Genomic DNA, 14368 nt, shown 5'->3' on the forward strand with positions numbered 1-14368 from the left:
TCCATAGATACTATGCTGGTATCCCAAGAAGTGAAGGTGTTTGGCCTGTTTGTATGTCCTAACTTCCTTTGTTCTGCCTCCTTCCCCTCATCTCTCTCCTTCCTATGTATGTGACTAGGCCCAGGAAATGCTCTTGGGATGGCCAAAAGGTGAAAAGCAGATGGATGGGGGAAGGGCCAGGTGGAGCAGCCTGGACACATTAATTAAAACTTTATGACTCCCTGGTGGGGGGGGTGCAATCCCTGGGACAGGTTACCTTAGCAACAGGTTGTTGCCTCCTTGGCATGTTCTTGTTAAGAGTGGAGGAAGGGCTCTGAAGGAATTAACATTTCAATCCCTCAGGGCACAGTCTCCAACTTCCTGGACTCACTCAAACAGGCCTCCTTGACCTGACCTGACTCCATTTATCTGTGTGTACTGACTGCCTGTCTAATTCAGTGCTGTGAAGAATAGTTTCACGGAGTCAGAGGGTTTCACCCCTGGCCTTTGCATTGCCTGTAGGCCTGGGGAAGCAGCACAGATGCCCACACTCAGGTTACTGCCATTGCAGTAAGAAGTCCTTTGTCTCTGACCCAGGTGTTTCAGGTCTTTTGCCAGCATCCATGAACCACAAACTAACTTGTTAGGTTGAAAACAAGGTAAAATATCAAGCCTTCAATGTTCGAGACAGTCATCGGCTGAGAGTGAGCGTGAAGCTGGGGATTTGAAGAAAGACAAAAAGATACCAAACACTTGTTTTAGAGAGCAGGAGAGTCAACTTATTAAGAAAATGTTGATTTCCTCTGCTATCCATTTGTCATTCAATAGCGTATTATTTTATCATTGATTTCTAATTTGATCCCATTATCATCTGATAGAATGCGGGGTATTATCTCTCTCTCTTTTTTCTTTTTTGTGTTTGCTAAGAGTTGTTTTGTGGCCTAAGGTATGATCTATTTTAGAGAAGGATCCATGTGCTGCTGAGAAGAAAGTGTTTTTAGTCATTGATGGATGACTATGTATGTCTGTTAAGTCTAAATTATTAATTGTATTTTTTTGTTCTATCGATTCTTTTTTTAGTTTTTGTTTCCAGGATCTATCCAGTGGTGAGAGAGGTGTGTTAAAGTCACCCAATATTATGGTGGTGTGCTCTTTTTGATTCTTGAAATTAAGAAGGATTTGCTTGATGTATGTAAGTGATCCATTGTTTGGGGCAAAAATATTTATGATTGTTATGTCTTGCTGTATAATTCCCTTAAGCAGTATGAATTGCCCTTCTGATTAACTGTGGCTTGAAGTCTACTTTATCTGATATGAGGATAGAACCCCTGCTTATAAAGTCAAATTTATCCAATATAAGGATAGAACCCCCTGCTTATTTATGAGATCTGTTAGAATGATATGTTTTTTCCATCCTTTTACCTTCAGTCTGTGGATGTCTTTGTCTATGAGATGAATCTCTTAGAGAATATTGTTGGGTCTTGTTTTTTAATTCAGTTTGCCAGTCTATGTCTTTTGATTGATGAGTTTAGGCCATTTATATTCAATATTATTAAGAAATGATTTTTATTCCCTGTCATTTTCATGTATTTCTGATTTTTAATTTGAATTAGTTTCTCCTTTGATTGATTTGACTTTTGTAAAGCAGTATGGAGATTCCTCAAAAATTTTGAATAGAATCAACATTTGATTAGTTACCCTGCTCTCATTATATACCCAAAAGACTTAAAATCAGAATACTACAGTGATGCGGTCACATCAATGCTTATAGTAGCTCAATTCACAGTAGTTAAGCTGTGGAACCAACTGAGGTGCCCTTCACCAGATGAATGGATAAAAAAATATGGTATATATACACAATGGAGTATTACTGAGCCATAAAGAAGAATAAAATAGCATTTGCTGGTAAATGGATGGAACTGGAGACCATCATGCTAAGTGAAATAAGCCAGTCCCCAAAAAACAAGGGCTGAATGTTTTCTCCGATACACAGATGCTAACACACAATAAAAGGGGGAGAAGAATAGAAGTTCATTGGACTAGATAAAGAGGAATGAAGGGAAGCGGGGATGGGGATAGGAAAGAGTAGAATGAATTGGATATATATAAATTTCCTCCGTTCATATATGAATACGTATATTTCATGCCAGCCCAGTTCACCTGGAGTGACCCTGACTGGTTTAGTCATGTGCTGCAACACCCATCCTGATTTCCAAGACTGGTTTCAGCAGGCACTTTAGGGCACATACCAGAAGAGCTGTCATTGCCTGTCCTTGGCCTATGTCACTCGTAGCTTGTTGGTAATGCACAGGTGATCAAATAGACCCACCTGTCTTTTTGTGGTACTGTGGATTGACCTCAGGGCCCATGAATGTTGGACACTCCACCTCTGAGCTATATCCCCAGCCCTCTACTTTTTTTTTTTTTTGATAAAAGAAAAAAGTAGCTTTCAGTGATTCCGGAGTTGAGATACTGGTGTGTGAGTGGATCGGAAGGTGGGGTGACAGAGACAACAGAGGAAATAATATGGTTTTGGTCATCTCACTTCACACTCCACTCATGCGCCTCTATCTACAACTAAACAGTCCTTAAAATAAATAAGCAGAACATGGGTTGGCATATTTATTGAACTTCCAAAGTACACTACGGGAAACTCAGAAGTTGTGCCGCTGCCTCCTCCGGTGCACGCTCTTGTGTGAGCTGGCAGATGTGTGGATGCTCGCGGGCCAGGCGCTCTGCCTCTGTCCCCTTTGCATCTCTGCTAAGGCTCCAGTGGATGTAGAGGGGTCTGAGGGCCAAAGAGTTAAGGCAGGCAGGAGCAGAGCTACAGGGCACGCTCGTCCTGCCCACTGGAATCTATCTGCTGTGGCGTGGCCTGGTCCCCAAGGGACCAAGTACCTTCCCCAGAAATCTTCTGGTTCTTTTGAGGCTCTCTGTGCCAGGTGCTGCCTCCTCGCTGTTCTCCTCGGAGCTAGAGCTGACAGAAGAAGTAGAGCACCCTCCGAGCGTGCTGTCCTCACAGGACATCTGCCTGCCCTGGCACTCCTGTCCGCTTGGCGACTTGAGGCTCTGGTTGAAGGAGGCGGAGGCCATGCACTCGGCTGCCGTCTGGTCACAGGCACATAGAAGCTTCTGGCACAGGCTCTGCCCCACACCTAGAGGGCAAAAGCAGAGTAGCAGACATGAGAGAGAATGGGACAGCACCCAGGGCCTCCCTGGCCTCCTGGCTGCTCCTTCAGCCCGTCCCCTCCAGTCCCCTCCCAGGCCCCTTCTTGGCGTCTGGTCTTGCTCCAGCTGGTGAGGGACCCTCTGCAGGGGCTGCTCAGCCTTCTGCCTGGTGGACTCATGCTTGTCTGTCTGGACTCAGCTTGGCATCCCCTCCTCCAGACAGCCTCCGGGAAGGAAGTGTCTTTCCTGGGGCTCCAGTTGAACCCACCAGATGGTTCTTCCCATCCTAGCAGGCTCTGAGATGATCACATCACACAGCAGTTGTGTAAGTTTTCACTCTTCCCTCTTGCTGGACAGCACCGTGAGGACCAATCCACATGTCTGAGCACGTAACTCACTCCTCAACTTGTATTTTCCAAGTAATATTCGCTGGACTCAACTAGCATGTCCTCCCTCCCTGATCAGCATTTGTCAAATGGAGATTCTTGTCTACCCTATTTTAATAGTAACAGAAAAATACAGGATGACCTCTTAAATTTGAATTTCAGATAATATGTCTGAAAGTTTGATCACTTAAGACATATATTTAAAAAGTTATCCCTGTATATTTGAAATTTGAATTTTCCTAGGCTTCATGTAGTTTTTCTTGCAGGCTCTGGAAAGCCTACTCTTGCCTCAATGCGTAAGTCCCATCCAGGGGGTGGTGTGACTCAGATGAGTTGGCATATCTGAAGGTGCTAGACTTAGATAAGATTTCTGCAAATATCTGTGTCATCTGTAGTTTTCAGTGGGCTAAAGTTCTCGGTTGTGTGTGTGTGTGTGTGTGTGTGTGTGTGGTATGTTTTCCTGTCTAAACTTACTTGAAGCATTAAACTATTTTTTTTTCTCACCCTGTACCACACAAACCTTCTAAACTTCCTGAATTGGCCCCTACATGGGCCACAGACAGCAACAGGAATCAGGAGGAGAAGGAGGAGCCAGTGCAGAGAGGAGATCACCCAGGCTCTGCTCTGGAGGAGCTCTGACTTTTCACACTGCACTTAGGATCCAAACAGCCCAGACCAGGCTCCGAGATGCCCTCACTTCCCATGATCTACCATGGAACACCTGGTGCAGGACACGAGCTCATGGGTCACAGAGGGCTGGACTGGAGCTGCACACGGTTCCCCTGCAGATGCCGCTCTTCTGGACTCTGATCCTAGGAGAGGGAGCGAGCCTCTGGCAGCAGTAGGACATGATATCTACCTAATCCTGCCACTCCAAGGTACAAAACCCACCCCTGGCTCCTGTCCCTTGCAGGAAGAAAATGTGTTTGAGTCTTGCTCCTGGCTCCTTCAGGTTCATGATCTGGTGACTATCTAGCTCTCTTCACATTGTGCCACTCAAGGCCCCCACTCTACTTTCTCTTCCAGAATACAGACCCATGTTTTGTTCTGAAGCCTCAGGGCATTACAGAATACCATGGTTTTTCTCCTTCCCCATGCCCATGCCCAGCATGACAGTATGGGAACCGGAGAGCCTCCTGCCATCTCCCCTCACCACCCCTTCTGATTCCTTCCAGGCCCCCTGTGCCCACGCCCAGTACCCCTGTTAGCACATGCTGCATGAGATCCTGGTCTCTTCCCTGCAGGCTGAGGGACTGGAGGCAAGGACCAGGCAGCTTCACTACTCTGCTGGTTCCTGATGAGGGTTTGTTGGCCAGGTGGATAAAAGAGCAGGTCGGTGAGGGACACGTGAGCACACAGCACCAGGGACCCATGGTCCATAAATGACAATGGTCCCACACCACCCAGAGCTCCATGCGCTGTGCTTAGGGAGTGGAGAGGCAGGAGTGGGAGGAAGGCCCAGCCAGTGGCTCCCCTCCTAAGACTGAGGAGGAACAAAACCTTGCCGGGGAATTCTCAGGGCAGCATTTCCTTTCTGGCTACAAAGCCTGAGAGATGTGCACCTTCTGATGGGCAGGGGGACAGGGCACCGGGAAACCTCTTCTGAAGGGGCTGGGAAAGCCTCCGGAAGCTGAGCACTCACTGTGCAGCAGCAGCACTTACACTTGACCGTGTGGTCCTCGCACACCACCGGTGACGGAGGAAGCCTCTCTAGCACGCAGCCCAGCCGCCTCACGCGCCCCAGGCAGCAGTGGTGGGACACACAGCACCTAAGATCAAGAAAGCCCTTTACTCCTTGGAGCTCCCCACAGACCCAGGACCCTCGAGGCCTGCACCCAGGTTCCCTGTGGTAGTGAGAGAAGCCAGTGCCTCCTGCCCTGTGCACATGGGGCTGACTCATACACACCCTGTGTGTGGTTGTTCAGGGCACCTGCACGGCAGCATCAATCACATTATATGAACCCTATTATTTAAAAATTTTATATTTTTATTGTGACTCTGTTGATGGCAAATATGGGTGATTTGCATATTTATTATGGTAATTTTCAAAAGATGGAAATAGGAATCTTCAAGAAGGGGTACTTATTTTTAGTTTGCACAGAGGACCCATACAGACTAGCAGTGACCCCCTCATCCAATCTTTTAAACCTGTATTCTTAGGGCACTCACCCTCAGCTGAAAGAGAGCACAGTGAGTATCTGAAGCATAAAGAGGGCCTAGATCTAGAACAGCGTCCAGTGTACAGCAGGACCTTCGTAAACACCTGAGAACAGTAAATCTGTTTCTTGTTTCTGGACCTGCCTTTCTGAGCAGATGTAGCCTTATAATCTCCAGTGTCCCCCTAGTCAGATGGATATCCTAGGACAGCGGTGATGGCAGTAGCCAATAGGGAGCTACAGTTGCTGCCCCAAGCCTCCCTTTCCAACACTTCCCTGCCCTTTCATGACTCTGGCTCCCTTTGAAGACCACAGACCAAGCAGGGATGAGTCATAGATTTAGAGAATTTTTTTTTTTTTTTATGGTATCAGGGATTGAACTCAGGGGCACTCAACAACTCACAATTTTTTGACAGGGACAAGCACCCTAGAAAGTAGATGGCTCCACTGGTCGGGGTGGGGGGTTGATTTCCAAATACAATTATCTTTAAACATTATCAGCTTCACTTTTGGAATGTTGCTGAAACTCTGATGGAGTCTTCCATAATTTCCTGTTGCTTCTATGTTTATCATATCATGTGGTATTTTTGCTTAATTTTCCATCTCTCACTAGGCAAACTTCTATTGGCCATAAGTGGTATTGCTTTACTGAGCTGCAGTCACTTTTGTATCCCCACCATCTAGCACAGCCTGGCACAGAGCAAAACCTCAAGAAATGTGGGTCAACTGCATACATCAATGAACGAACATCAATCAATGAATGCGTAAAATCAGAATTCTTCCAAAGGTGGTGGGAATAAAATTTAACAGTTAAAAGTTGCTGAGAAGATCATTTCAATGGGACCTTCTGTAGGGCAAACCAAGTGAAGACCCCAAATCTGTATGTTGGCCATTGCATCATAGATAGGTTTAGGATCCTCTGAAGTGTCTTTGCAGACCAGCCTTCTCATGGCAGCTGAGCAGTATTTGTGGTGTTGCTAGATTCCCAAATCAAAAGATCTGGACTAGTCTGACTTGGCCCTTTCAACTAGGGGAGGAATTGCAGACAAGTCAGCCTTTGCACCCCAGCTGTTCATCAGGAGATTGGCCCACATGCTGCCCAATGCCTGCAGAAACTCTTTGTGAGGCTGAAGGCAAAATGCAGCACAGCTGTGGCCTCTTGGCTTTCGCTGCTGTGGATGGCCTCGGCCTCCCTCGCCTGCCACCCTCTACCTGCCATACCTGTCCAGGGCATCCCTCGGCTCGCCTCTTCCTTCTCGTCCACAGTAACAGCCATAAGATTCAAATTCCTCCGGACACCGGGTCGTCAGACAGAAGAGCATCTCTCCAAGTGGCAGCATCATCTGCGTGTTGTCCTCGCTCCCCAGGTGCAGGAAGGTGAGTCTGTCACAGACTGATTGGGAACAGAGACTCTCAGGAGATCAAGGAATGTCAGCAGAGTTGCCAAGAGGAGGGCCGTGTTCCAGGCTGCACGAGGACAGCCCTGGGTGGCACGAGGAAACCTCTGACAGAATGGGGCTGTGGCTGGTCCTCTCTTTGGGATACACTGTGTCACAGATACACTGTTCCCTGGCTTCTAATACTCTACCAGACTCTCCATGAGATCCTAAGGGAAGGGGACTTGCTGGGACCAAGGATGGTCTTTATAACTGGACAGAGCTGAGCATCGTAAGCAGTCTTGTCTGTCCTCCTGGACTTCTGGGCCAAGTTAAGCTAGCACACTTGGCAGCCATGTCTTTCTGAGCCCTTGGTTTTCTTTTCCTGTGTTTGTTCCTTAGCCTCTACCCTCCTACCCTCTCCTCTGCCTACAACTTTCAAATGCAACTTTCTCCACATCTGTGCACTGCCCTCCAGAGAGGGTCTGTTCAGACATCAACCAGGCTTCCTCTGGACCCAGCTGACAGTGGCTCCTTGCAGGTACGGGGCCTTTAATAAGACATCAGTGGGAAGAGGGACAAGGGAAGGATTATTAAGACCCAAGTGCTTCATTCTTTACAGTAAACCCTGGTGTGGACCATGGCAGGCTCTTCCCATCTGGGCCATCAAAGGCAGAGCTGTGGGAGCAGCAGGCCAAGGGTGGAAAGGCCCTGGCTCTGACCCAGGTTTGGCCTCACAACAGCCAGTGACAACAGACAAGTCACATGCCCTGGAGCCTCACTCTGCTGATCATTACGGGGAGGATACCCCACAATGTCAGAAGCCGGCAATCAGACGAGGTGGCCCCAGGTTCCCTGTCAACAGCCTAACCTCAGGATCTCAGGGTGGGAGGACAGTCATCCTCCAGCTGCCAGCCTCTGCCTACCTTTTCTAGTTGCCTCCTCAGGTCCACTTGCAGAGGATGGCACCGCCAACCCCGAAGATTTAAGGCCCGCAGGGATGAGGGTGGCCTCTTTGGCTGTAGCAACCTCTGCAGATCCTAAAATGCACACCTTGAGGGTTAAGATTCAAAAAAGCAGCTCAAGGACAGGTTTGCAGATGGACAAGGCGTCTCAGAGCACAGGAGCTTTGGGAGACTGTGCCCCCACCTGGGTCTGCAGACATGGCAGCAGGTCCTCGGGGTCCATGAGTTCTATGTGAGGATTTCCAAGTGTTTACAGAGGTCCTAGCACTGACGGGAGCCTACACTCGACTACAGGGGTGGCAGCTCATTGACAGAACAGTGGTGGCTCCTCAGGCCTGTTTGTGGATGGTCAGTACACCCACAGCAAAGGGAATGGAGGAAAAGGCCACCTCGTGGTACAAGGATGAAGCCAATCTCCAATTTCCTCGTCCTGTGCAGCACCGCAGGCTTCTCCTCATAATTTAGCATTAGATGACCAGCAAAGCTGCCGGGTTCTGCCCTTGGTCCAGCAATCTTCCCTCTTGGTATTTACCCAAACAAGTTAATGAGAAGCAGATGGGCATAAAGTATGTATCTACCATTCATAATAACAAATGTTGGAAGTGATTGGTTAAATAAGTTGTTTCCATATAAGGAGATATTGTACAGGCGCTACAACTCATGTTACAGAAATGTGATGTCTACTGTCATGTCCAATGACAGGGTGCTGCCCCACACTGCTTCAGACACACCTCGACTACAAAGCAAGGACATGAAGCAGTCGCAAGTTATGCTCATAGATATGCTAGAGGAAGATTGGGAAAAAAATCTTCAAATATTAAAAGTGTCTTTGTCTTGTCGAATTATGAGTGACTTCAATGGAACTAAAAGTAATTTTCTATATTTTTCTGAATGCATCTTTTTACCAGATATCTCCCATTTCTTCCTAAAGAATCTTTTGATTTTATTTGTGCCCTTTTTGGATGGACAGGAATGTAAAAGTACATTGGCTTCCGTGACTCCTTCCATTTGGGGTTTGGCCTCAAGTCTTATCTGGAATGCTTTGAATTCATAAATGTTTGGGGATGATGACATATACAGGAAGAAGGAGCCAGGTGTGCTTACCTGGAGGGGGTGTGGCCCTAGTGGCCTCCGTGCCTTCCCGATCTTGGCCTGGCTCTGGAAGAGGAGAGAGAGGAGAGACAGGGTAAGCGCTGACCTGGCCTGTCCCACCTGGGGGCCAGATGCCTCCCCTGCTCCAGGTGCAGGAAGTCAAGTGCTCTTCCTGCTGCCCTTTCTCTGTCTTCTGTGGTGAGGGCTTGTGGGAGAGCAGAAGAGAGGTCAGAGGACCCCGGCCTCAACATAGGCTCACTGTCAATTCAGCTGCAGCGCGTGGGCTGGAAGCAGGGGAGTTTGTTGCAATACCTGGGAATGTGGCTTCTCCAGAATTTGGAGGACAGAAAGACGAAAAGAAAAATCGCATTTTTGACCAGAGAGCATGCAGTACAGAGACAGCAGGATGCATGGTGGACGGTGCTGGCTGCTTCTCTGTAAAGTGAGTGACTATGGTAGCTATTAAGCACTTACTGTCTCTGACCTGGCAATAGGACTCTCTTACTCTAACTCTGGGACAACCCATGAGCTGGCAGTAGCATGCTCATGCTCCCTTAGAGGGGGACAGGCAGGAAAGTCAACCACTCTCCAGGCCACCGAGCTGGGAAGAGGCAGGTGCAAGCCAGGCTGCCTGGATGAAGCTGGATTAGGGTTAGGGTTGATCAGCTACCACGCCACGTCCCACTGGACCACAAAGAGCCAGAGATGCCCAGGGAAAATTCTGTGGAAATGAGAAACCGCCTTCCCTGTCACATGCTCACACCGAAATGGCGGCACTGTGTGAACACGAGGCTGGGAGTTCTCCAGCCAGGGCACTGTGCTCCGGGGAAGAGAAGGCACTGGGCAGACTGATCTCTTCAAAAACAAAATCTACAGACCCAGAGCGAGGACTTGAGCTGAGCCACCTGGGCAACCATTCTACCCTCTGGGCTTCTGCATCTGTAACGTGGGGACAGCAACAGGCTCCTAGGACCAGCCTAGGACCAGCCAGGACTCCTCAGAGACGGACATCAGGAAGGGACTCAGAAATACACCAGCACGTTGGAGGCACCCAGCAAAGCCACTGCCCGGGGTCCATTTGCTTTCTTGTTCGTTCTGAGTGACTAGTAGTTCATTATTCTCAGTTCCTTGTACTTTTTAAATAAAGACTCCATGGTTTTTAGTCACCACAAGCAAAGCAAATGGCCAGGTGAATTCCACCAAGAAATTTTGGCCTAGATACTTTTAGGTAAGACAGTGTGTTCTGTGTCACCATAGAATAATGGAAGAAAATAGTCACACAGCCTCAAGTTGGACTCAGAGACCAGGCCGCCAGGTCACTTGCCGAGTGACTTAGAACTATAAGCTCCCTGAGCCTCAGTGTCCTGCATATTCTGTGAAATGATTAAAATAGTTCCTCTGGGCCCATTAAGAGGTCACTAGTCACTGGAACAGAGCACATGTTTGGTGGCACCTCTCCACCGGACCCTGCCTGCCTCCTTCAGGATCTGTCTGCTTACTTATCCTCAAGAGAATGACCAGTCTTCTGCCTCTGGTCTCAGGAGCCACTGTGGAAAGAAGCCGCCCAGCTTCAGTTATGGATCCAGGTGGGTGCCCTGAGCCCAGAGAGGTCACCTGCCAGGGGTGAGGACCGTGAAGTGAAAGCCATGACCACATGTCAGGGCTGTGGCCACACACGGTGCCTTAGGATGTTCCAGTCCAGTGGGTCAGGGACAGGCCTTGTTCAGGCAGAAAGACCAGCAGGAAACCTCTTTAGGAGTGAGAGGCCATTACTTCCCCAGATTGGAGCCGTCCTAACGGAAGGCAACTGCAGAGAGAAGCTGGTCTAGAGGTAATGACAGGACCTTCCTCCTGTCCCAGCCACCCTGCCACTTGGCTGTGTGCTGAGGATACTGCCTCTGCACCTCAATTTATTATTTTAAAATGGACATCATGGCAATTTTTTCCTAGAGTCGTTTGAGCATTAAATGCAATTATACACTACAAGCAGGTCATCCAGGGTTCAGCTTGATTGGTGGCATGTGCTTGCTGTTTTACATAGTCACACCAGGTTCCTGGCAGAGGCTGGTCCAGAATCTGCAGGGCCTACTCATGCCACACTTAGGGACAGGTACAACCTGTCCTTAACAACCTGTCCAACACAGCTGAAAAATGGAGAGGCCAGGATTAGACCCTGAATGTACCCTGAATTAACCCAATGGTATGGTGATAGGATGGTGAAGACAGTGACAATCTGTTTTTTTTTTTTTTCCACAAACTCCCCCACCTGCACAGTGTGACATGTTTTCTTGACCCCACATGCAGGTGGCCTCTGCCTGGAGGGATGCCTGTCCCCGTGTGTGAGTGCGTGTGCAGGCAGCCACCTCCATCTAGGCCTTAGACACCTCAAGGAACCTCATTTCCTTTCCGTCTTTCCCAGAGATAAACACTGTGCTTCCTTCATACCCCAAGGAGAGGACAGTTAAAGCTTAAGAACTCAGACTTTGGAGAATGTGCCAGTTGAGGGTTATTTCATGGTGGTCTGATGGGGCCAGGATTGCACAGCAGTTCCTCAAGTTTGGAGAATTTGCCCCGAAGAGAATGTAAATCGCCCCTGTCAATCATGCTTGGCTGGTTGTTGGGTAGGATATAGAGTGGGGTGTTACTTGGGTGATATTTTCTCTTCTCTCTGAACATGGACCTAAGGGCAGGCTGTCTGGGAGCTATTGGATGAGATGCCCTTGGCCACTTTGGGGACGGCCAGGAGGGAAGAGCAGCATGGCCTCTGCTCCAAGCCTCTTGGCCCAGCGTCAGCAGCTCTGGAGGAGGGAAAGAGCCAACTCTGGGAAGGTGGTATGCAGAGTGACCTTCTGAGGGGCAGGCTGGTCTGACTTAGAAAGCAAAACTATGGGATGCCCAGCTACCTCTGGATTTCAGATGAACAAGAAATAAGTTTTTGGTGTTGTTTCATGCAATCCCTGAAACACACTTATCTCATAAAGGTGCTCCTCTGAAATTGAGCTCTACCAGGGTGGGCATGCTGCCCTTTACTTGGTAGTCATCCAGCGATGGGGACAGGAGAATGAGGGAGGAGATTTGGGGTCAGGAAGAACCAGGGGCTCTGGAATGCACTTGGTCAGTTCCATAACCGAGCAAGCAGGGTAAATTTTAAGGAAGCAGGTGCCAGCAGGTGGGGGGTAGCTCGATTGAGATGAGGATACTGGGGTCCACACCAGCCCTCTTTGCTCACCTTTTCCTGAGACAGCTATCAGGCTGGCATCTGTGGGTTCTGCAGGAGCCACTGGGGAAAGAGAGACCCGGACAGCACTGACCATGCAACACAGTGTCAGGACCAAGCACAGAGAGTAGAAGGAGAATCGTCTGGGAACCGAGGGACCATGGAGCTGGGGTTGGGGGAGGGCTGAGCACAGGTTGCCAAGGGGGAGCTGTCCATCCTGCATGAGGGTGTCCTTGATCTCCAACTCCCCCCAAAACAGGGGCCGCCCAGCTAGTGACAAGGTGATCTTGTCACCAGCTCAGGAGGAACTGCAGAAATGGCAGGGTTCTGATGGGGAAGGTAGGCCCTATCAGACATGGGCAGAAGGGAGTGAGAAGATTGCAAATGCCCAGCACCTCCTACAGTATGTCAACTGTTCAAGAGGCAGCACAGATGGCAGAGGACTCAAGCCCTCCGTGATGGATGTGGACTCAGAAGACACAGAAATATAGCATGCATACCCACAGCCCCTGTGTGTACACCCTTAAATACCCAAGCATCTACCCAAATACATATCCCCCACACACACCTACACACATACTCATATGCACACACACACACACACATACACACACACGTTTGCTCTTTAGCAAACACTGCACAGCTAGTTCTGGAAGAGGCCCCTGCCCCAGGAGAGGAGGGATGTTCTGCCAAGGTGCACCTGGGGCCTCCCATCCTCCCATCCCCAGGTGCCCAAAGGTGCCAGGATTGAGAGCTGATGGAGATTTTGGTGAGCTAGGACTGGCAGGCATAAACTTGGCTCCCGTCTTTTCCTAAAATCCACATTTTACAGTAAGAAATATCATTTGCTCGGTTCGGTGGACCATGATGAAGAATCAAACCTGTCCAGAAAAGACACATGAAAACAGCTTCCCCTTCTAAGTGCCTGGGCTGGATCCAGGCTGCCCCTTCTGCCCAGCTCTGGTCAGCACAAGGAGGGATGGGAAGGAGGACAGGGGAGGCCTGGGTCTGTCTCCAGGAGTCCATGCAGCTGGAAAGGGCCTTGCTCCTCTGAGCACCAGGTCCTGTCCTAGACATGCCCATGCCAGGGATCTGACTGGAGACGGAGAGGGGGGAGACAGAACTGGGATCTCCGTCCTCACTGGGTTAAGCTGACACCTTGGTCAGAATCATAGACAGTCCATTTGTGGAGCCAACCATTAGCAAGGGACAGAGTTTGCTATGGGCCCATTTGATGTTGGGTGTCTGCACTGGGCTTATCAGAAATAATCACATCTTCTAGCTGCGGGAGGTGGGGACAAGTCAGATGTCACGGGGTGCTCCAGCTTCTGTGAGGTGGGCTTAGTAAAGGAGGGGTGTCCACCAGCTGTCCTCACCCCAGGGCCTGGTATTCCCAGTAAGAGCCCGCTTCCTCGGGTGGCCTCACCTCCAGGCAGCAGAGCCGTGGTGTCTTTCCTGCTGCTCGTCTCTGGAAGGGAAGTGCACAGGAGTGTTTAGGGAGCGGGTGGGACTTGGCTGAAGGTGCTGTGCGTGGACCCCGGGAAACCCACCAACAGCCGGTCCCACGCCAGCTCTGACACAGGGCCCCGTGCATGCTTCCTACCTGGAGTCTGAGCCAGGCACGAGGAGGTGTCCACAAGGTTCAGGGAGGAGTTGACACCAGACTGAGCCAGGCACTCAAGGGCAGCCTTGTCACAGGTGCACAGCAAGTGACTGCAAGGGTCTGCAGACTCTGGGCACAGAGCAAGGGCAGGGCAGGGTGGAGAGAGATCCCAGTGGGTCTCAGAGGTCACAGGAGTCCCACAGCCAAGCTCCCAATGCGCCCCATGAGGCCACCACCCCTGCCACCTTCCTCCTGTCACTCACATCAGTGCCACTGCTTCAGAGGACCTGCCTGGGAGTCACAGTGGCCCTTGGCCTCACACTCAGGCATCCACAGGCATCCACAGGCAGCCTTGTGAGCTCCACCTTCCTTGGAGTTAGTCTGGCCCTATCTCCACATCTCCACGCCACGCACCCCCCCCCCCCC

The 14368-nt window shown here is 49.8% G+C and overlaps 1 protein-coding gene across 1 annotated transcript in view; it reads right to left on the reverse strand.

The window, feature by feature from the left end:
• Positions 1-2063: 2063 nt before the first annotated feature.
• The window catches only part of Oc90 (otoconin 90), a 19521-nt gene continuing 7216 nt past the window's right edge, over positions 2064-14368 (reverse strand). The window contains exons 3-10 of the mRNA XM_048802410.1: positions 13943-14071; positions 13766-13807; positions 12352-12402; positions 9135-9188; positions 7992-8105; positions 6911-7082; positions 5196-5302; positions 2064-3134 (exon numbers count right to left, since the gene is read on the reverse strand). Of these exons, the coding sequence (XP_048658367.1) occupies positions 2836-3134; positions 5196-5302; positions 6911-7082; positions 7992-8105; positions 9135-9188; positions 12352-12402; positions 13766-13807; positions 13943-14071 (968 nt within the window). The 3' untranslated portion in view covers positions 2064-2835. The remainder of the gene's footprint in view (positions 3135-5195; positions 5303-6910; positions 7083-7991; positions 8106-9134; positions 9189-12351; positions 12403-13765; positions 13808-13942; positions 14072-14368) is intronic.

This window comes from Marmota marmota, unplaced genomic scaffold (assembly GCF_001458135.2).
Source record: "Marmota marmota marmota unplaced genomic scaffold, marMar, whole genome shotgun sequence".
Classification (NCBI taxonomy): domain Eukaryota; kingdom Metazoa; phylum Chordata; class Mammalia; order Rodentia; family Sciuridae; genus Marmota; species Marmota marmota.